Here is a 22,635-nt window from a genome sequence, read left to right on the forward strand (position 1 = left end):
AGGGAACTGAGTGTGTCCAGCCTTTCTCCTTCTTCTTCTTGGCCTCCATTTTCTGCTGTGATGTTGGCACTTTTGGATTGGTTTAGAGTAGAAGCTCACTGTCTAACATAGGTGATAGGGATTGGAAAGTAATTGTAAACATTGTATACGTAGTTTTTAGTATAAAGACATAACACTGCCCTGGGGGCAGGCAGAGTGCCTGGAACTGTCCTGCTGGATGGACCTTGGCAGGGCAGGAGAAAATTTTTTATAGATAAGACGCAATAAACAACCTTGAGACCGAGAAATGAAGAGCTCTGACTCCTTCTTCAAGCGCCGGGCTGGGAAAAGAGACTTTCTAACTCTTCTCAGGGTCACTGTGACAAGCCAAAGATCCCGACAAGAAGGAGTCCTGCCCTCTCTCAGCCTGAGCTCTCCAGAGGACTGCAGCTCAAACAATCAGCCCAAGTGAAATGTTTTAATTTAGGGGAGAGATGGCACATTCTGTGCCTATGGAAATGTCAAAACATTTTCTTTCAACAGTTCCAAGATTCTTTTTCTTTACATTTCTAGAAGAACAAGTATCGAAAGGTCATATTTTCCCATGGGTAGAATCTCTAAATTTTACTCTGTTTTATATTTGCATGGTAATGGCAGGATGAAAGAAGAAAAAGATTTCAAACACTCAGCACATGAATGGTGAATGGAAGGATGAGATTACTTTTTGTCCAGCCACTCATTTCCATCATCAGGGATGTACGCCTGCACCCTACACTTCTAAACCTCGTTTGGTGTGATAGTTCATGCTCTGTGATGTTTAGGTCATCTCTCAGACAGGGGGATCTAATTTCCCTTTCCCTACAAGGGAAATCATGCAGGGAACATCAGTCCCCAAATCCGTGTGAGACTGTGTTGGAGTGGGGATGATCTGTCCCCTGATGGTAGCTCCACTGTAAATGCTGCCAGCCATTTCAATGCATTTCCCTCTCCATTTTCAAGATGGACTGCAAAATTAGTGGAGAGTGCATATCAGTGTTGCTAGAACATTTTTCCTCTTCTCCTGCATCAGTTATGCAATCAAAAGACAGTTCCTGATGGAAGTAAACATCCTGACATCCTTTTTCAGGAGATTGGCCTTTCCTTGCCTCTTTTGATGTCTGGATGATAAAGCTCTTTTAGAGAAAATCATCTTCATCATATTGTGACATCAGTGGATAAATCAGATGAGAAGAGCTGGGTGGCTGCAAAAAGAAAGTGCTGTGATTTCAAAACAGATCTGGTAATCAGTAGTGATAAAATGGAAATAATCCACCAATATTATGGGCTTCTCCTTTTTAACCTTTTTCTTGGTATTGGTTTTGTCTGATTTCTTCTGAAATAGCGAGGTTAAACAGAGATCAAAGGATCATACACTGCAGTTAGTAGATACATTTTATTCCCAGTCTGAAAATCTTTTTTCTGTCTCCTTTTTCAGAGGGCAGATGTGGCTGTGGCACCATTAACCATCACCCTGGTTCGAGAAGAAGTCATAGACTTTTCCAAACCGTTCATGAGTTTAGGTATATCAATAATGATAAAAAAACCTCAAAAGTCCAAACCAGGAGTTTTTTCCTTTCTGGATCCTTTGGCCTATGAGATATGGATGTGCATTGTTTTTGCCTACATTGGAGTGAGCGTTGTCCTCTTCCTGGTGAGTCGCTTCAGCCCCTATGAGTGGCACACTGAGGAGTACGAGGAAGGACGGGACCAGCCAGCCAATGACCAGACAAATGAGTTTGGGATATTCAACAGCCTCTGGTTCTCCCTAGGAGCTTTCATGCAGCAAGGATGTGATATTTCTCCAAGGTGGGTTGCCTTCCCCAATGAACCTTCTTCCAGTTCTCATGGTTTATTCTTTCTGCGTGCTTTGAAGCTGAACAGGTTCTACTTTGACCTCCCTTCCTGAGCCAGAGCGTAGTTTTGTGAATCAGTTACAGATGCAGAAATGATCCAAAAATTCACAGATCTCACAGCTGTGAACTTGGGACCTCAAACTTGACACCATGAAAATGCCATTTAAATTTTTCTTGGGGAGCTCTTTTGAGGGAATTTACAGAAATTATAACAAGCTTTTCTAAAGCCACCCAATTGCAATCAAATTTTGTCATTTATTTTGTTGCTACTAGAAATAAGATGATTCTAGAATTATAGGGAAGATAAAAACTTCCAGCAAGGTAGGGAGAAATAATACAGTAGGTGCCTAGTGAAAGGTTATATGGTCTGTGCCAAACATTATGGAGCACAATGAGTGGCTTAATTGTTACTGGCCTTAAAAAAGGTTAAAGAAAGACCAAGTTTCATCCTGCTTCCCATTTCAGCCAACAGTTCTGCTGCCTGAGTGTTTAGTAGGACCCAACATCCAAAGTGTACCTAAAGGGACTTTTTGGTGAATGACTCTTGTGATTTACTTAGATAATTTTTCCTTCATTTTGGAGGCTTTGTCTCCCTTCTCTTCAAAGTTTCATCCAGAAATACCCATCTTATGGGTGAAGGCAGTGGGCAGAGGTTGATTTCCAGCCTGCTGTGGTGGCATCAAAGCTCAGGGGATGAGAAGGAGGCACAGCTCCATGGACAAGGGGAGATAACTCCGTGCAGCTCAGCACAGCTCCCCTGGGATGGCAGGGAAGAATGAGCACCAGCTTTTTGGCTATCAGATGCCAATTTATCCAAATGTTAATGAGCTTGTGATAGCAGGGAAATAACAGCCTGCAGGGCACTTTGATAGTGACAGCCTTTATGAATATGTTTTATTATCTGATCATTGATTAGTGGGAGGCCAGGCAGAGAATCCAGAAAGTCTTCCCAGCAGAGGGAATTTCAACTTTATTGCTGTCTTGTAACCAGCCCCAAGAATTAGGATCAGGTTATTGTGATTTTTATTCTCCTTGTTGGTTTTGTCATTATTTTTATTTAGAAAATAAAATGTCTTCCTTTGAGGCCATTTCAATAGGTGGTTTCTGATCCAAGGAGGAGCAGGGAGAAGTGCAAAGCTGAGGCTTTGAGGAATAGCAAATTTGGTAACATCTTTAATAAAAAGTGTCAGGGAAAGATCAGTGGGTTTGATCCAGATAACAAGATTTGCCCTAGCTAAACAACATCCTTTGAATCGCCATTTCAAAGTGTGGTTTTATTTTGCTTTGAAATGGGAAATGAGAATTATTCCATCATTGTTATTTTAATGTTGGTTGATTTAATCATCCTGATAATGAAAATTACAATTTCATTGAAACCAATGTTTTCCCATGGAACACAAGAGCCGTTTCTGACTGCTACAACAATTGGCAAGATGGTAAAAACTTAAAAATTAAATACAGGAATTATTATAACTCCCAGTACTCTGAGTACTGCTCCTTGAGATGGTTGTAAGGGGAGAGGGATATTTCTGTGTGATGTGAAAGCCAGGAGGAAGCAGAAGAGTGAGAATTTCTGTAGGATGTTGTTGTGCAGAAAGGCTCTGAGCCCGCTCCCTGTTTCACATGTATTTTTCACACGAACCCAGTGCAGGATTTCTGTGACACATCACTTAGAAATGAACACTTGGTAGAATGACACTGTGGGCAGGTGGGGATATCTGCTCTATTCTAATATATTTCCTATGTGCTTGCTTCTAAACTTATCTCTACTATCTCTCAGCATCTCCCCAGTAATGCATTAGCCAACATAAATAGCTTCTGTTATACATCTGTTCTGTCATTCTCTCCCCAGCAGAAAGGAGCAAGTGCAGGGGTGTATTTTGTTTTTGTAGAGGTTTTTGGGTTGTTTATTTCAGTTTTGTTTTGGAAAGGACCAGGGGAAATTTGTCTGAAGGTTTGTTTGTTATTTTTTTCCAGATCGTGCTTGTTTTAAGTGCATATGCCACTATGTATTTATCATTAAAAAAAAAAGAGTAAGATCAAAACCACAGACACATCACTCAGCACAGCAGGTGGTGAGGTTTTCAGCAATAACTTGCTCTTGTAAATGTGCATTCCTCAGTCTCAGACCAGTCCCCAGGGAACTTCAATGCCCCAAAGAGACAAAAATTCGCTTTTGAAGGAAATTGTTGTCCTTTTTAAGGACAGTCTTACTAGGCAGAGCTTTAAACAGGCTTCTAAGTACTTTGGGGACAACCTACCAAGGACTTTAAAGACACGCTGTGAATTTGGTGACCTGTGGATGGCCAAGAGAGAGCAGAGCTGTGGGTTACCTGCTCAGAGCCTCTGTGTAGGAGGTCAGCTGGTATCCTTGAAGCTCTGAATCCTTCATGTCTAGGCATCAACTGGGTGAATGTGACAAAGGGCAGGCAGCAACCAGTCGTGAAGACTCCCAGCTGGAGCTGGTGGCACTCTGTGTTGTGCCTTTGGTGCTGAAACATGAGCATGAGCAGGGAATCCATCCAGGAATGACTCCGTGGTAAATGTGTGGCTTCAAACCAAGGGGGCTGAGAGCTCTTGGACATTTCCCACTGCAGTGTGTGCCCACCTTCTGCACCACCACTGACCACTGGCCCCACTGGGTGTGGAACAGTCCCTGCCAGGACTAATTTGCCCTGGTTGAGGTGAGACAGCCCCTGTTGCTGCCCTTAAAGCTTTCAAAGCCGGGGTTGGTACCCAGCAGGGTCAGGGAGAAGCAGCAGCTCGGAGCTGTGCACAGCTCCACAGGGACAGGCAGGAATCAGTGACTCTGAAATGGGCCATAAACCATTAGGCTTTGCTAAGTGCCACCTTAGCTTCAGAAAACTGCAATGAAATTGCAAAAGCACTCATTAAAGGTGAAATACAGACCCAGAAAGGAGCTTCTCAGAGCAGGCATCAGAGGTAATAAATAACCCATAGCCAATAGCAAGAGCCTGCCGAAAGAAAAATGTGAAGCAAATATGACTCACATTGTGCCATTTTCAGAACTGTAATTTGATAAATTGTCTTCAGAGCTTAAAATAACCGCAGTGTGTAGCAGCTGTGGGGGGTAGGACCTTGCTAAAGTCCAGCATGTTGCAGCCATTCCTCACTTAGGATGGACCTGAGGCCTTTGAGAAGGAGGCTGAGGGGAGGCTTGGGCTTCCCATCTCCTCTGCAGCAAAACAGGGCATCAGAATTTTTCATCTTCTCCATCATTTTCTGCAAAATAAATAATTTGACTGCTGTGAAAAGGATGGAAAAATAAGGAGCAAAATAGCGTCTCTTGTCAGCTTCCTATCTTGATCTCCTATTCTTTGTTATCACAAAAGATGTTGCTTCATATGCTTTTGAGCCCAAAAGCGACTTCTTGTATATTGGAGACTATTAAATTTAATCCAGTTATTCTTCCTGTGACTCAGAAAATTTATGTTTGACTAAAATGAAATACATTTGGTTAAAACAGATCTTCCAGAAAGGCATTTATTCTTCACTTGAAAATACCATGAGATAAAATAGACAGTTACTCTCAGCTGAGTTGACGGCAGGAACCTTGTCCCATGTCAGGTTTGGCAGGTGGATAAATATCACACAATATCACCTGGTGAATGCAGCCATCATTTGTGCCTTGACAGAGGAGAATTAAATAAAGATCTCCAAAAATTAGCTCCACTTCTTGGAGCCTCTCTTTACTGTTGAAACAAAAAGGATACGTATTCTGAATTCAGATCAAAATCTACTGTGATTAGAAGGGAAATGCATACTCATATCATGGCACACTAGGGTATTTTGTCATGATACCCAGACAACACAGCTTGAAATCACTCATTATAATCTGTCTCATTGAGAAGAGAGCTGGAGATGTCGTGGTCAGCCTGTGCTGGGAGTGAAATGGTGGATGAAGCTTTCATCCCATCTGTATCTGAGAGAGCCTGGACAGGGGATGTTTTGGGAGCATCAGCAGGGCTGCCTGAGCAAGGAGGGCCTCTGTGCAAGGAGGGACCACAGCTGGGAAATGCTCAGGTCCCACCAACATTAAAATATCAATGATGGAATAATTCTCATTTTCCATTTCAAAGCCACTCTTTGAAATGGTGATTCAAAGGATGTTGTTTAGTGTGCCCAAAAGACTGCGGGGTTCAATGTGGGCAAGGAGACATGGCACAAGGCACCATCCTCCCTCCAGCTGGTTTGGGATAAGGAGCTAACAGGGTTTTCCCTGGCCTGCAGAGGCAGAGCAGAGGCTTTGCAGGGTGCAGTGGGTTGTGCCAGGCAGTGACCACGGCTGGGTGTGCTGAGCAGGGAGCTTTGCTGGCAGAGATGATGAATGGCTGCACTCCCAGGCAGGAAGGAGAGAGATAGATGCTGGCTGCTCTCCAGTCAATAGATACAATCTATTATTTATAGGCATCTTGTGGACATGGTTATTTGTTTTTTCGTGACATGGAAACAGTGCTCTGGCTGATCTGTGCTGTGTGCTCGTGTTCACCGCTCCTCCTCTGGCTCACTCCTGCACTCCATCAGAGTGGTTTGTCTGGGGAACAGCAAACCAGCTATTTATCATGTACCTGTAATTAATGCCAAGCATTTTCCTCTGCTCGTTTTCCTGTTTATTTACATTTCTTTTTAGCCCAATTGAAAAAAGTCACAGGAGACTTCAGATTTTGAAAGAGAGCAGCATTTTAAATTTCATCAAGATCTTCCCAATACTGAAAGGGTTTCACCGGTTTTTGGGCAAAATCTAAATCAGAAATTGATTAGAACAACAAAAAAAAGGAAAGTTGTGGGGGATTTTGTTTAGTTTTTTGGATTTTTTGGGGAGGTTTTTTTTTTTTTAGTGAGAGGTTTGATTTGGATTTTTTTCAAGGAAATTATTTCTGCTCCATCCTTTGTAAACTTACACTTGCAGGGTACTTAGTTATTTTGCTAAAAATTTAGCATTAGAGAAATTAGAACCAGCTGCATTTAGCAATCAAAAGGAATTTAATTCCTTCCTGAAAAGAAGGCTGAGCAGGGGTATTTATCTGATGGCTCTTCTTGATTTCAGTAAGTGTCTTCTCTGACACTCCAAGCATCTGCCTTGAAAATGGCCTCAAATTGCACCAGGGAAGATTTAAATTGAAGTTTAGGAAAAATTTCTTCACTGGAACGGTGGTCAGGCATTGGAACAGGCTGCCCAGGGAAGTGGTGGAATTGCCATGCCTGGAAATGTTCAAAATGCACGTACATGTGGCACTTGGGGACGTGGTTTAATGGTGAATTTTAGTGGCAGTGCTGTGGTAATGGTTGGACTGATCTCAGAGGGCTTTGCCAGCCTTGATGATTCTGTGGGGACAAAGCTCAGGTTCATTCATTTGTGCTGGTTTGCTTGAAGTGGTGAGCTGGCTTTCTCTGAGAATAAAAGTAAGAAAATCGGGACTCCAAATTCTGGAAAAGTCTCTTTGCCTTCTAAAAGTGATTGCAAATGATGTTGTAATTATCTCTACCTGGCAGAGTTAATTATGTCCAGGGAGAGCAAACTCAGGTCACAGGGTAACAGCAGCACTTGCAAATCACCAGGAACTGATGACCACACTTATTTCTAAAATGCACTTAACCAGGGAAAGTTACTCACCAGAGGAACAGCTTGACAAATTGCACAATATCCCACTGAACAGTCCCCTTTGGAGTCTGTGCACTTCCATGGCAACCAGAGTGTGGCAGCCAGGGGAAAATGGAAATTCTTTTAAAATAATCATCCTTGCTGTCCTTTTTTTTTTCATTTGGAAAGAAGGAGGAAATAACCAACCGAGAGAGCATTGTTGGAACGATGCAATTTGTTCTGTAAAGGAAAAATTAGTCTTTTGAATTTGCACACTCTGCCATCTGAAAATGTCTAAATGCTGCAGAGGTAATGAATGCTTCCTCCACTGACCTGTAAGCTGCTTCCTCAGGATGCTTTTCCTTTCAGGCATATTTAATCATTCTCCCACAGTTCTGACTTTGGGCCTTTGGCATTGAGGTTGCTGGGGGACAGCAAGAAATTTGCTGAAACTCCTCCCATTGAGTGACAGATTCACTAATCGTTCCACCAGCTGTGTTTAAAATAAGCCATCAAACACTTCATCTAAAAGCAGATATATTAGCCTAAAAATACTTTTGCAGTTTCTTTCTTCAGGACTAAATAAATGTTTCTCATGTTTTTCATTGAAAACAAAGTTGAAAATAGCATGGGGGAAAGTGCATTTCCCTTTTTTTTTAAATATCTTGGGAAGTTTTATATAAAAGAGGGTAGATTTGGAATAGGTATTAGGAAGAAATTCTTGCCTGGGAGGGTGGTGAGGCCCTGGCACAGGTGCCCAGAGCAGCTGTGGCTGCCCAATCCCTGGAAATGTTCAAGGCTGGGTTGGATGGGGCTTGGAGCAACCTGTGAAAGGCATAGGATTGGAATGAAATGAACTTAAAAGTCCCTTTCAACCCACACCATTCTGTGTTCTCTGACATGGAACTGGAAGGTGCTGTTTGTGTTTCTAGTGCTGGGCACTGACTCAGGATGGTGAGGAGCACTGAGATTTATAGGGCTGCCTTCTGGCACTCACAGCCTCCTCCCTGACAGCAGCAGGAGGCTCTCAGAGCCTCCAGGGACCCCCCTGCTGCATTCAGACTTGCTGATTTTCAGTCAGTGAGAGAAGCAGGCTTTTTTCCATTTCCTTTCCTCTCAGTAACGAGTTGTTCCTGAGCAGTCAGCTCAGCTGGGCTCTGCAGTCAGGACTGAGTGTGGTTGTGTCTCTCTAATAGTTAGGTTGACTGCCAAGTGTTTTTGTCAAAGAATAAGGGTTGTGAGGAGCTGAATGGCCTCCACCTCCCTCAGGTGCTGTCCTCTGCAAGGCTGCCTCTCACACACTGCTTTAATGTTGGCACTCCAAAAAAAAAATATTGTAGCTAAGATGGGAAGCCCTGGGCATGTTTTCACAGGGAAGCCCTGCTTAAATAACTCTTCCATATGCTGTACATTACTTTTATCAGCACTGAGGTATCATGTGCACACTCACTGGATACACATTCCAATGAGCTTTGAACTCCTTGATTCAAATTGCTCTGGCTAAAAAAAAAACACAAAAAGCATCCCCAGCTGCTCTTTGCTGGTGTCACCCCCACAGCTGGCCTTCCACTGGGAGGCTCAGAATTCTGCATTTATTCCAATGGAATTTGGCATTTGTCACAGACATCTTCTATGAAAAATCCTTTCCTTAGGATTTTTCCTCCTGAGAAGCTGAAAGGCCTCAGGAACAAAATGTAAACATTGATTGTCTGCTGCTGTGGAATGCAACAGGTGCATCTGTGATTGGTCTCATGTGGTTGTTTCTAATTAATGGCCAATCACAGTCAGCTAGCTCGGACTCTGTCCGAGCCGCAAGCCTTTGTTATCATTCTTTCCTTTTCTATTCTTAGCTAGCCTTCTGATGAAATCCTTTCTTCTATTCTTTTAGTATAGTTTTAATATAATATATATCATAAAATAATAAATCAAGCCTTCTGAAACATGGAGTCAGATCCTCATCTCTTCCCCCTCATCCTAAGACCCCTGTGAACACGGTCAGAGGCATTTATGGGGCCTATTCTGCTTTTGTGTCAGATTTCATCCCACCTGCTTGTCCTTGTAACTCAGGAAGAACCCCTTTTTTCATGAAAAGTCCAGGAATGCATTTGTTCACTGAGCAATTCCCATGGTAACACCCCAAGATGGTGAGCAGTTAAGAAAAATTTATTGAAATAGGACAGAGATATTGTGTTATCCATTGTGAAAGGCTTGAGGAAGCCAAGTAACTGGGAAAAGCAAAATGTGGATCTTGCTGAGAAATTTGGGGCAAAAATCCTTGTGTGCTTGGGCAGGGTCTGGAGTTGGAGAGGGCAGAGCCTGGTGTCGCCTCTGAAGTCTTCCATGCTGTCTTGGCCTTCCCTCCATTTCCACATGGATCAAAGGAGCAGCTGGAGAGCAGCTGATTCACATGCTCAGATGGCAGGAAAGGGCACAGAGCTCGTGCACACAGCCTTTTCCTTAAACAGCAGCAGCACACTTGATGGCATTCAATCTATTTAATAAAATCATGCAGTAATTCTGATTAGTGCCTGCCCAGAAGAGTTGCTGCTTACCCTCAGATCCAAAGGCTAAGCAGCAATAATCCAATCATGGTAATCATAACTTACTACTTTGATCTTCAGATAAAAGAGTCTATAGAAGTGCAAAAGTGTTACATCACCGTTATTTGGACAACTTCAAAGCATGTTTTATACACTAATGAATTCTCCCAACTCAGTCTGATGAGGAGTAATAGAAGGAGAGTGTGTGAACAGAGGAGTAGAGGGGAAGGAGATGAGTTTTCATGTGGTGAAAGGGAAAGGCAATAAAATAAGCACTTGTGCCCTGTGTATAGGTGTGAGATGTGATGAAAAAGCCACGAGGGTCCAGCTGCAGGAGCCAAGGGCACAGGATGCTCTCCCAGAGGAGGAATTTTCTCTTCTCTCCTTTCTTGAAGCTTGCAATAAGAAGAAAAATCTCAGGCTGCAGAGAGGAAAACAGAGGGAGGGGGCAGCTTTTCATCTCAACAGTGCTTCTGAAGCCTTAAAAAAAAGATTTAAAAAAATCACCAAATGGCTCTTGGCAGGTGAAATAGGGGAGAGCAGAAAACCTGAATTTGTTTTCCCTTCACGGTTTGGGAGTTTTAATGTTAAAACACAGGCACACCTGTGCACATAAAACTCTTCTAAAAACACTGTCTGGGGAGAGCAGATTCATTCCTCACCACTTCTACAAGAGATGTAGTATGTCCCTGTACAAAAAAGAAAGGCTCCAAACTGAAACTAGAGAAATTCCAACTTGTACAGTCCTGGTGAGGAATCACATTTTAAATTAGAAATGAGAGATAAAATTAAGGGAATATTTGTAAAGATTGCCAGAGTTAATATCTTCCAGTGCAGAAAATACTCTCCTTCCAGATCAAAGCCTTTCTCTCATCAGACTGGGAAATCTGACAAAAGACAGGAAAAAAATAAAGCAAAATGAACCAAGGCAAGACTCTCTGGAAGAAGTCTGAACTAGGTTATTGTAGCATTATTGCCCAGAAGTCACAGAAATGGAGCTCTAGTGTGAGCAAAGGTAGATGGCTAAAGAGGATCTTGGAAAAATGAAGAACTGATGGCATATAATCCAAAACATATTCAATCTTTTGGGGGAAAAAAAGCAGCTTTTTCATCAAGTAGACTTTGAAGAAGAGACTGTGGGAGACCATATGGAATCCAGCAACTCAGTAAAGGACATTGGCACAATAGACTGTTGCTCAAAAAGAAGGATGAGTGCTGTTAAATTTGGGGCCACCTGAGGTTGAGGAAGTTCCTGAATAATGAATCTCCTGGGGCTCTCCAGCAACAGCTTCTGACAAAATTTTATGCTTGTCACCTTGTGAGTTTTTCTCAGCAAAGTGAACAAATGTCATCAGAGTGAGAAAAATACATGAAGAGCCTTTTTCGCAGTGAAATTTTTGCTCAAAGGCATGACAAGAGTTGGGGTTTTAATCCTTGTAGTGATAGCTGGCAAAACAGCAGAAGAGGGATGACTTTGCCTTTCTCTGGAGCTGCCAAGCAGCTCAAAGTGACCACGTGTTTCTCAGCGAATCACTGTCTAAACATCCATCCCTTCAAGCACCCTGTCTGCAACAGGGACAGGCACACTGTGCCTGTCTTCAGATCTACCTCTCTGCCTTTCAGCTACACTCTTATTTTTTCTTAGGATCCCACCTCATCCCTCTATCCTGGCCATGCATTTGTACTGTTTTTAGCTGCCCTCTGGAAGAGTTGAGTCCATTATCCTGCATTTTTAGGGTTAAACATCTCATTTCAGCAGCCAGGGATGCTGTGCAGGGATGGCAGTGATACCTCAGTCCAGCAGTTCTGCTCTGTTGGAGTGTTTTATGGGTCCTGCTGAAGTTCAAGAGGGCTTGCTGCCCATGTCAGTGCCAGTTTGTTTGGCATCTAGTGCTTCCAACACCCCTCTAGGTGAGCAGGTGAGTTGTGCTTGTTGAGAACCCACAGGTGTTGTTTTGGGTCAGCTGAGGACACAGAAGGGCACAACCAGCAGAGTGCTGTGGAGTGCACACATCACCCACCCTCTGCATGGCTGGGCCCATTTGATGCTGCCTCTGCCTGGTGGGATTGTCTCAGGAAGGGGAATTGGGCAAAGCAGCAGCTCAGAGGTAAATTCCATCTGGTGGCCATTGCTTCAGGCCACCCACCCAGGACAGGTTCATCAATGTGATTCATCCTCTTCTCCCACAGCTGGCAACTAAATTAGAGAGATGGAGTAAGTTATCCAGGATCCCATAAAGTAGCAGGGCTTCACAGGGAACAGAAAAACCCAGCTCCTGGATGCTGGTCCTCTGATTAGGCTCAGGCACCTCTTGCCTGTCAAAATGCTAAGTGAATGTCTGGGAAACAGCACGGAGCTGCTCCTGCAGTCATGCTTATACTTAGCACTGCAGTAATCCAAGGCCCAATGAGTGGAGAACCACAAGTGGCATGATGCATTTCTGACTAAGCAGGAAAACTCATTTTAGAATGAGGTTTTGCCCATTAAAGGGAAATTGAAGGGGGAAAAAATGCCAACATATTCTGCAAAAGAAGAGATGAAACAGTAGGAGAGAGAGCATACACTGCTGTCCAAAGCCATTAGCTTAGGCAGAAAGAAACAGTAAATAAACCATGATTTATAATTAACGCCTCACAGATATACATCCCCCCGTTGAATCTGGGAGATTCTGTGTGTTTGCAGAGATCACGTTCAGTTGATGCAATATTTACACTGTGAGCATCCACAAGGCCCCTTCTTAAAGGCACTTCTGCTGGGATTCCATAATCCATACGGCCTCCTTCCAGCACGTTGGATTTGGGGTGAGATGGACTGGCAGGGTTTGCCTGAAATCACAAGAGCAGATCTGCAGCCCATATGCAAAAGTTAAGAAGCCCTAATTTTATTTTTTTTTCCTTTTCTTTTTAACAAGAATTAGAGAAAGAAAACCAGGACAGAGCCAGCATGAGACTCCCAGTACCTGTGCACCCTCAACTTCCTTACCCTGCCTCCCTGGTTAGTGTTACCCACAGGGAACCAAAATATGCAGCTCTTAGCTCTGTAGAAAAGTTGTGAGACATAAAGAAAGAATTTGTCCCTCTGGGAGAGGTAAATGAGAATATCAGTGGAAAACATTCTTACTTCTGTATTTGTAAGGGCTTTCCTGACACTGCATGTTGAAACCCAGCACTGCAGTCAGGGCTCCAAAGTCTTGTACCAGGAGCTAGGATTCAATAACAAGTAAAAGCAAACTCCTATGGCAAGAAAATTAGTAATGCAGCATGAACAGAGAAACTTGCATTATGATCCCTCGAATTTTGTGGCAAGCAGTTGTGAGCTTATTCAAGACTCTCTGTGGTACAGTAGAGAGTAAGAGGATAAGAGCTCTGCAGTCTGTACTTGATGGATGCAGCCAGAGCTGATCCCAGCTCCACAGCCCTACACTGAATTTCTTCCTTTGCCTTCTGAGCAAATCTGGGGTTCATGTCAGGAGGCAAAGTGGTGAGACCAGCCATGCCAGATGGTCTGTGACAAAAAGGAAAAGCAATGCTCTTTACATTGACAGAGTTTGATATTGAAAATTTGCTTAAAATAAGAGAAAAATGGTGCAAAATGTTTGCAATTAATTCACTACCGAGTCAGATTTCAGGCAGAACCATGGAATTGTCTAGATCAGTATCAAATTCACAGAGCTGTGTTGGAGATCAGAGGCTCTCTGTGGGTAGAAGACCAAAAGTGGATTTGACCCACAATCAGTAGCACAGGCACAGAAGAGCTTTTCTTTCAACAGTTTTTGCATAAATTCATTCAGTGACAAATATGTCAGTTGAGCAAGTGAGCCTTTATTAGACTTGAATTTAGCAGCAAATCTGGGAAATCCTCCCAAAGCAACTATGGCTTCAGGATCCCAGATTTGCACTTCTAATTAAAACACTGTCAGTTTAGGTGTAATTCTCCATAAGGAATGGATTTGGGGAGGGGGAAGGGAGAAGTGGGAGAGAACTGAGCTGGTGCTTGAACAGTTTTCCAATGAGGTTTATTCTGTATATTTTCTGATGATCTTGTTAATATTTTTTTGCAAAAATGTATTGTTCTCTTCTAATAGATGTCAAAGCAGAGGCAAACTCCTGCTGGCTTTTCCTACCTTCCATGAGGGATAAGATCAAAGAGAAAATTGTTTGATCGAGGATTGCATTTTGTTTTAAGAAATGAGATTATAGATGCATGATTTTCTATTTCTGTATGATCCATCAAAGCTAAGGGTAAAATATTAGAACAAATCTCTTCCTGGGAACAAAGAGAACTTACAATTCTTTTCTGTGTTCTGCTGGCAAAATGCAGTTATTTTTGCAAGGAAAGGTTTTTAAAAAGTCATGTTAGTAAAAAAATTAAAATTATTACTTTCAGCTTGGCCATCTGCAGTATTTTTATTGGGCAGATTTAAAATAGCACATTTCAGAATTATCTTTTAAATTTTATATGCAGTAGGTAAGGATATAATGTACTGTAAATGCTAAAAGATAATTATTTGTAAGAGAAAGCAGAAACAAAATTGTTTACCATGTTAAAATTATACCATTTAGTCTTACAGAAATTAAACTATAAGTAATAGCAAAAAGCAAAGCTTGAACAGACCCAAAACAACAATTTTCAGAGTGCTACTTTTAGAGGACATTTGCAACCATTATCTTTGCATTCCAAATGAGAGTATTAAGGTTTTATTTACAATTTCAGAGTTTTCCACAGTCCTCAAATCTTGGTTCCCAGCCAGCTCTAATTTTAAGTAGATTGTGCACTGTGGGTAATGAGGGCAGAGTATTTACTACTTACTCCTGCAAGGGTAATGATGGAAAGGAGCATCCTGTTCCTGCCAGTTCTGGGAGGCACAGGCAGGATCCCAAGCCAGGGACAGGAGTGGGGGTGTGGTATTTTACACAGCACAGGCACGGATAGAAGAAGAAATCAAGATGTCTTATTTTGGATTGTGTAGGAAAGAAGAGTCTAGGTGCAGAAGAAATTACACAGGTTGAAAAAAGTACAGTCTGGTCTATTTAGCTATTTTACCCCTTTTTGCACCCCATTTATGAAAGCCTCTTACACTGTTACCCTTACTAATTTTATTCCAATTTCATTTAGACCCTGCTATTTGCAAGGATTACCATGATAATCAACATTGATGAATCCAGAGGTCAAATAGACAGATCCAAATATCTGAACCTTAGCACATCTTTAAAGTCCTAACCAGGGTGCTCAGTCTCACCTTAGCTCTGCAGGGGCTGAGTTACTGACTCCTTTCCACTCAGCAGGGAGCTGATTCCTTCATGTTATGCTTGAACAGGTACAGGGACACGTCCTCATGCAAGAGGATTTAAACCCCTCAGCACCCATTAGTGAAGAGAGAAGGACTTGAGCCAGGGCTCAAGCTGCAGAACATTTCTGTTGTACAAGGTCATTTTTTGTTACCCAGCTCCAGAGTGAGACTTTCAAAACCTCACAGTGACTTCAAAGTACAAAATGCATCTACTCCTCTGTGACTGCTCTTACTAGAGCATAAATATAAATTCTAAGTCCCACTGCTTTTTGACCAGGCTTTTAGCTCCCTAATGTTCAAGTCACTCATGTCAGAAATCAGACAATATCTCCTAAATTAAAAAGGCACCTTGCAAATGTGTCCTGTGATGGAGGCACTGCTGTTCATGTGCTGGGTCGACAGAAGAAGCAGAACAAGGTGGTAACAGATATTGCCTTTGCAAGCACTTGCCATTTTAAGCAGGCATTGGCTCAGTCTAAACAGACAAGAGAAACCCAACTTGTTCTGTTCAGCCTGTGTTCACTGCTCCTGAGCCAGGCTGTCACAGGGATCACATCTGTGGTGTGGTGTTCATCATGACTATTATTACATTCTCTTTTGCACTGCTCTGTCCTCCCAGATTCTCCATCACTGGCCAGCTCTCCCTTGTGCTAAGTGCTGCACAGCCACGGAGCAAAAGGGCCAAGTCCTGTAGATTCCATGGGCTCAGTGTTTTCTCTGCCGTGCATTTCAGCAGTTTTGGTTCACAGCTTCAGCTCCATGTCAGTCCAGCAACGAGGGAAAACATTGCCCACTAGCAGTGTCAGCAACAAAACATCACTCACTCACGAGGCCCCTGCCATGCTGGCAGCCCTAGCAAGCCGCTGACCTCCTCTCCTCTCCTCCACAGCCTGTGAGAGTGAGCACATCCCTCCTCCTGCCATGAGGAGGAATGACCAGCACCACCAGCAGCAGGGACGGCCCAGATGAAGCCAGTCCATGATGGACACATGAATCCTGCCTGCATCCTCCTGTCTCCCTGGGGAAAGAAACAGCCCCTTCTCCCTCTTCCCCCAGCCCTCCCTGTTACCTGCCAGGCTCAGCAGCCCAAAGTCACTTCTCCATGCTGTCAGTGCCAGGTGTGAAGCTGGGAAGCACAAGCCATCTGCAGCTGAGGGCAGGCAGCCCCCTGGGCTTAGCTGCTGGTGAATATCACCGGGATGTTGAGGGTCTGGAGGCAGGAATCTGGCTGACTGCAGCTGAAGGGATTGAAATCAGTCGCAGAAATATCCCAGCTTCATCAGGAAGGAAAGGCTTTATAATTTGCAGCTGGAGATGAATGTGATTATTTGCCATGCAAATGGATTTTGCCAGCTCAAAGTGGCCTTCATCAGCAGAGATTGTTGTATTTGACATTATCTGGTTACTTTTGTTTAATGCCTCGGTGCCTTTTCTGAGCGCTTCCTTCCCTCAGCACACATCATCCAGACTAATTTTCTTCCTCTTCCTCATCAATCTGAAGATGTGTGAGTTGAATCTACAGCTGCCTCCCTCCCCAGTCCCTCTCCAAATATGAAACAAATGGTAAAGCTGTATGTGCTGACGGTCCTGCAGGCTGAGTTTCTCTGCAGATGGGATGCAAGATGCTCACATTTGTCTCACCTAACTTTAGCCCTTAGCTGGACTGGGATATCTCTGTTACCGTCCCATAAACCATATTTCTGCAGAGTGACTCAGATCAGTAGAAAGACAACGCTGAAACATGGTCCCCTGTGGCGAAATAAATGGTGTTTCTCACAGGCAGGTCCTCCTTAGCCAGGCTGCCTGGCTTTATCAAACAGCATTGTATGCTCCCTTCTGTCTGGGACAGCACTCCTCATCTAGAGAAGGAGCATATAAATAATTTAGACAGAATGCCTGAATGCTGACATCATTCTAAAATCCTCTTCCACTCTTAAAAAATATTTGAAAAGATTTTAATATTAATGCCTGCTTGACTTATTTGCCTCTATAGCTATCAAATGGTTACAGTTAATTGGCTATTTGATTGCAGACAGTACAAAACACCTAGATTTTAAAGCATTATTATGAACATCTTGTCTAACCATCTGCTGAATACAAAAGAGAGAATGTCAGTAGGCAAATTATTCATTAAGACCATAACTCCTCTCTGAGCTTCAATATGTCTCACGGAAAAACACAGGGGTTGTTTTTTTAAATTTCAGGCGACGCAGGAGCTCACCAGAAGATCACAGCTGGGCTGTGTTTCTGGTCTGCTTCCATGCTGGTGCTCCTTCCTGCCAGGGTACATGGTACAACAGAGACCTCAACAGAGGCATTGTTGATGGGCATTGCCCCCTGCCCAGCTAAACTTTCTCATAATTATCTCCATGTCTTATTATTAATATTGTACTCTGAAAGGAATTGAAAATCAAAGCAAATTCTCTCGGTTTACTGCTATTTTTTTTTCACTGTGAATTTATTTATCCCCACTCTAATTACATCGACACCTTTAAAAGCAAATTAGGAACTGAGACAGACTTCTGGCTTCCTTGGAAGCAGCTGGAGAGTGTGATTTTGGATAAATGGCCAGCTAATGATGGGCCTGCAAGGACAAGCTGCACCTTTCAGACCTTCCCCCTGCTCCTGCCTGACTCTCCTCTCTGTGCCCAGGTCTCTCTCCGGCCGCATAGTGGGTGGCGTCTGGTGGTTCTTCACCTTGATCATCATATCCTCCTACACAGCTAACCTGGCTGCCTTCCTCACCGTGGAGAGGATGGTGTCCCCCATCGAGAGCGCAGAGGACTTGGCCAAGCAGACAGAAATCGCCTATGGCACCCTGGAAGCTGGCTCCACTAAAGAATTTTTTAGGGTAAAAAGGAAACTTTAATGCAAACGTTTTTCTTAGCTTCTTGTTTGGCAAGTCCTCCAGGTCCGTCTTCTCTCGTCCTCAGCTCAGGTCTGGTTTTCTTTCACTTTCTTCCCCTCACCATGTTACAGCCTGCCAGAAGATTGGCAGTGACTCCAGTGCATGTGATATTCTGTAGTTGTGAACACAAATATGGAATATCCGTGAGCCTCCCCACGTTACCAAGGACCTGCTCTGAGCAACTCCAAATGAAACCGTCTCCAGATTTCCAGCTTGGTTTGCCCTTGGTTTGATCTGCAAAATCACTCTGCGCACGAATATAAAATCAGGGATTGATCTGGGCCCTGGTGCAGAAGTGGTAACATCCTGTTACCCCTTTTGGCTTCCTTGGCCTGTTTGATGTGTGGGTGTGTGTTCAGTCCAAGCTGGAAATCTCAGGGGGCACCCAAACCTCCGTTAACGCTTCTGTTGGGTTTCTGCTGTCCTACGCAGCGATCCAAAATAGCAGTGTTTGAGAAGATGTGGACGTACATGAAGTCAGCCGAGCCCTCCGTTTTTGTGAGGACGACGGAGGAGGGGATGATCCGGGTGAGGAAGTCCAAAGGGAAGTATGCTTACCTCCTGGAGTCCACCATGAACGAGTACATCGAGCAGCGGAAGCCCTGCGACACCATGAAGGTGGGAGGTAACTTGGACTCCAAGGGCTATGGTATTGCAACGCCAAAGGGCTCTGCGCTCAGGTAAGTAGCTTGGGTTTGCTTCCTTCTGCCAAACCACCCGGCAAATCAATGTATGCACACAGTTCAATCTCCATTGCCATGGTAATCACGAAAGCTTGGGGCAAGGAGGTGGGGGAGGCGGAGGAAAGAGGGTTGTGAGCACTCGGTGGGATGTGCAGGGAAGTAAAATGCCCAGCTCCCACTGAGCAGCAATGGGAGTGTCTAATTCTTCAAGCCCTGCATTTGGAAACTGGATCCTGGCTGATCCACTTGCTATGAATGTGTCTGCTGTATGAGGTGATGGCAGGGGGCTGCTGTGGTGTAACCATTGGTTTCACAGAGCTTTATCCAGAAGGGACGCTCATCCTGTGCCATGTGAACTGCACAGCTTTGCAGAGTATGGGATTACCCTGGCTTGGATCCATGCTTGCAGAGGGAGTTCTCATGGGGAAAGCATTTTGGTGTTTCCTCAAATGAAATGCTGCTTGGAAGAGGTGGGAAATCCATTTTGAAAAGCCCTGCAAAGGGTGGGCATTTTTATTCCCTGAGTCAATTCAGATCCCAGCAAGCACCAAATTTATAACAAGTCCAAAGGGGTACTAACACTGCATTTCTGAGCCCAGACCTGCAGCTGCCACGTGCCTTTGCCTATTGGCCTGTGAAGTATCTTCAGAGACCTTCCTTTAAAAGGATGAACTCTTTAAGAGCACAAACCCAGGAGGCATGAGTTGTTAGCAGAGCCTGGGCACTGCAAACAGCTGCACTCCTGGATATGAGCATCCATCATGAAAACTGACTTGCTCAGAAGAGCATTGCCACAGTCCACAGACTGGTATTGTGATCTTGGACATGTCAGGTGTGGTTCCTTTTGGCAGCAGCCATGTCAATTCCTCCTGTTACAATCATGAGGAACATAAGTTACAATGGTTTAGTAAACCAGTAGATTACCAAACCAAACCAAATCATTAGATTACCAAACCAAACCAATAGATTTCAGGATCTGTAGCATTAAGTAATCAGAATGATTCTTCAATGTATTTCAGTAGTTACTGAGTTATTTGTTAATGAAAGTATATAGACCAGAAGTGTATGTGTGGCCTTATAATTGTTAACATAACCCAATGTAGAGACATTCAATCCATTATCTCTGGATTTCTAGAAACCAGATTATTACCAGATGACCATTTGTAGAAGGATCTGTCTGGTCACACAGTGCCCAAGCCAAAGTCAGCCCAAAAATCAAAGGTGCATCAGCTGGTAGTGGACAAGACCCAAGGATTTTGGTTATTACAGCCCTTAGGTCAGCTCACACTCAACTGAGCACTTCCAATATCAGCAGTATCTTTAGAGAAGCTGATGTGACCCCCTGCAGGTGACAACCTGCACCACCAGTGCACGTGGTCCAGAAGGAAATTCTTGCATCCAGGGCAGTTCAGGCTCTGAAATGACTCAGGTACCTCCAGCTGAAGGTGGACATATTCTCATAGCTTTGAGATGCTTTCTGTTGCACACCTTCCACTGTTTGTTTTCAGTCTTGCAAATATGGAAATTAAGATACGGGAATAATTCTATTTAATTAATTACTTATTTAAACATCAGTCTTGGATCCTAATTTCGATATTATAAAAACAAACAAACAGGAACATCCTACCTGTCTTGTAATTTTTGGCATGTGAAAGAGCCATTTTTCATACTTCAAAGAAAAATAAACCACAAGAAAATCACATCAATCATTTTACTTTTCCAATCCCAAACATCCCTCTGCTAGGCATGACTCCAAAAAATTTCTAACATTTCTTTCTGTTTCCTCTTTTTCATCCTGGCTGCATGTAGAACAAATTTCTTATGGGCCTAATGGCAAAGGAGGAATGCTTGATTTTCCATCTGATGGTGTTTCTTTGGAACAGTTCCTGTCCATTTTTTGTCCCATTGTGTCTGTTTTGTTCCTGTTGTTTTAATTGTTTTAATCTCAGTAGTTCCCTACAGTCCTCATGTAGTGTCTGTTCTCCCCCTGGGGTCCTGCTCGTGAGAGGTTGCCCTGAGCAAGGGGATATAGCCCTGAGGGTCTGCCCAGCACGGCCATCCTGCCTCCCACTCAGTCTCCATCTTCACCCACTTCCATCCACAGAGCAAAAGCTCTGAGCCAGGATTGCAGGAGGTTTGTGACCCAGGTCTATCTTGCATCATCAGGTGTGTTTTAGAGGCTGGGCATTGTAGCTAGACCAGTTTTCCTGCATTTAGGATAGCTGGTTAGGAAAGAATCCTAGAGAGAAACTACAGGAGGATTCACCATTATATTTTCCTTGCTTCTACATGGGCAAACAATGCCAAGATGTTGCCACAGATAAATGAAAACAAGGCTGATAATCCAGAAATAATTCTACATGTGGCAGTAAGTGCAAACAGCCTTTTCAGAAGATCAGAATCTTTCAGAAGATTTGATCTCTTGGACTGCTAAAAGAATTTACTTCTTCCTCCTAGGTGAATCTGGCTTTGAATATCTTTTGGCCTCCAGATGTTAAACATTTAGTTATATTTAAGCATGTCTGAGAAGGGCAGTAATGGGAGAGCAGAAATTTCACCTTTCAACACCAGCGAGTTCAATCTGTGATCCTGCCCGACATGAGATAGTCACCCTGCTGCAAAACACACCCATTTACCCAGCAGGAGATCTTTTCCACTGCTGGACAAGTGATCATAAAGAGGGGGAAAAGCCAAATTATCCGAAACAGGGTAAAGAAAACCCAAGAATATCCCTGTAGGTCTGGACTCAGGGACTAGAGAGGTTTTTGAGATGGCAATCTGTGAGAGCAAGTTCTTCAGAGCAGCCATATTGACATTAACGTTCCATAAAACAGAAGTCAGCTTTCCCAGGGTCTGTGAGTGAACACAAGATGCTCCCTGTTAAAAACCAACCTCCATTCAGGACCCCAGACTTTTCAGTCTTCCATCAAAATACAGTCAAGGTGTAGTACAGCCTATTCTGTGTTCTCCCTGGGAGCTGGAGAGACAATTAACCAAAATGAAGCTTCCTAGGAAAGAAAAAACATAATGTTCAGCACATAGCTCCAAAAATCATATTGCTGATAATGTGCTCAGGGAAACAGCAATACGTTTACTTTGTTAACACCTTGTACCCACATAGAAGCTGCAATGTATTTTGGCTCATTAGTTAACTAATTTTTCACAGATGGTTCAGGCATCAGAGTGCTGAGTAACCTGTATTCTGTTTTAGGAGACAGAATAATTATGATTCACTCAGTGTCAGATTCTTTTTGGATCTACAGTCACATGTTCCCATTTGCTTTAAAGGCAACCAAAGTGAGGCTGTGACCAAAATACCGTTAGAGTTGAAAAGGGAAAATATTGATTGACCTCCAAATGTACACCTTCGCCTTCTCTTGGACTGGTAGCAAGCTTGACTGCATCTGGATTTTGCTTTTTGAAGGCTGGCTTCTGCCTGAAGGAGGCTCCCAGTCCTTGTGAAGGCTTCAGTGCTCGGATGGAATCCCAGCAGGCAGAGCCATGGCGGGCTCGTGGAGGTCAGCACATTCCTCTTGCTCACAGTCAGGCTTATTTTAGAACTGCAGCACAGGAGAACAGCCCCCTTGGCCAGGGTTTCTTGCTGTGGCACAGAGCACAAATTCTGAGATGGGAGCTGCAAGGTCCTTGGCCCTCTTAAAGATCTGTTTTATTGACATTCAAGGTGTGTTGGTGTATTGTTCATCCCTCCACCTCTTCCATAATTTTTAAAGCCCTCTCAT

General features: G+C 43.5%; 1 protein-coding gene across 3 annotated transcripts in view; it reads left to right on the forward strand.

Moving 5' to 3' along the window:
* The window catches only part of GRIA1 (glutamate ionotropic receptor AMPA type subunit 1), a 120,591-nt gene that overhangs the window by 83,449 nt on the left and 14,507 nt on the right, over positions 1 to 22,635 (forward strand). For all 3 annotated transcript variants that reach the window (XM_030957187.1, XM_030957186.1, XM_030957185.1), the window contains exons 11-13: positions 1,454 to 1,824; positions 17,957 to 18,155; positions 18,645 to 18,892. In XM_030957187.1, the coding sequence (XP_030813047.1) occupies positions 1,454 to 1,824; positions 17,957 to 18,155; positions 18,645 to 18,892 (818 nt within the window). The remainder of the gene's footprint in view (positions 1 to 1,453; positions 1,825 to 17,956; positions 18,156 to 18,644; positions 18,893 to 22,635) is intronic.

This window comes from Camarhynchus parvulus, chromosome 13 (genome assembly GCF_901933205.1).
Source record: "Camarhynchus parvulus chromosome 13, STF_HiC, whole genome shotgun sequence".
In the NCBI taxonomy this organism is placed as follows: domain Eukaryota; kingdom Metazoa; phylum Chordata; class Aves; order Passeriformes; family Thraupidae; genus Camarhynchus; species Camarhynchus parvulus.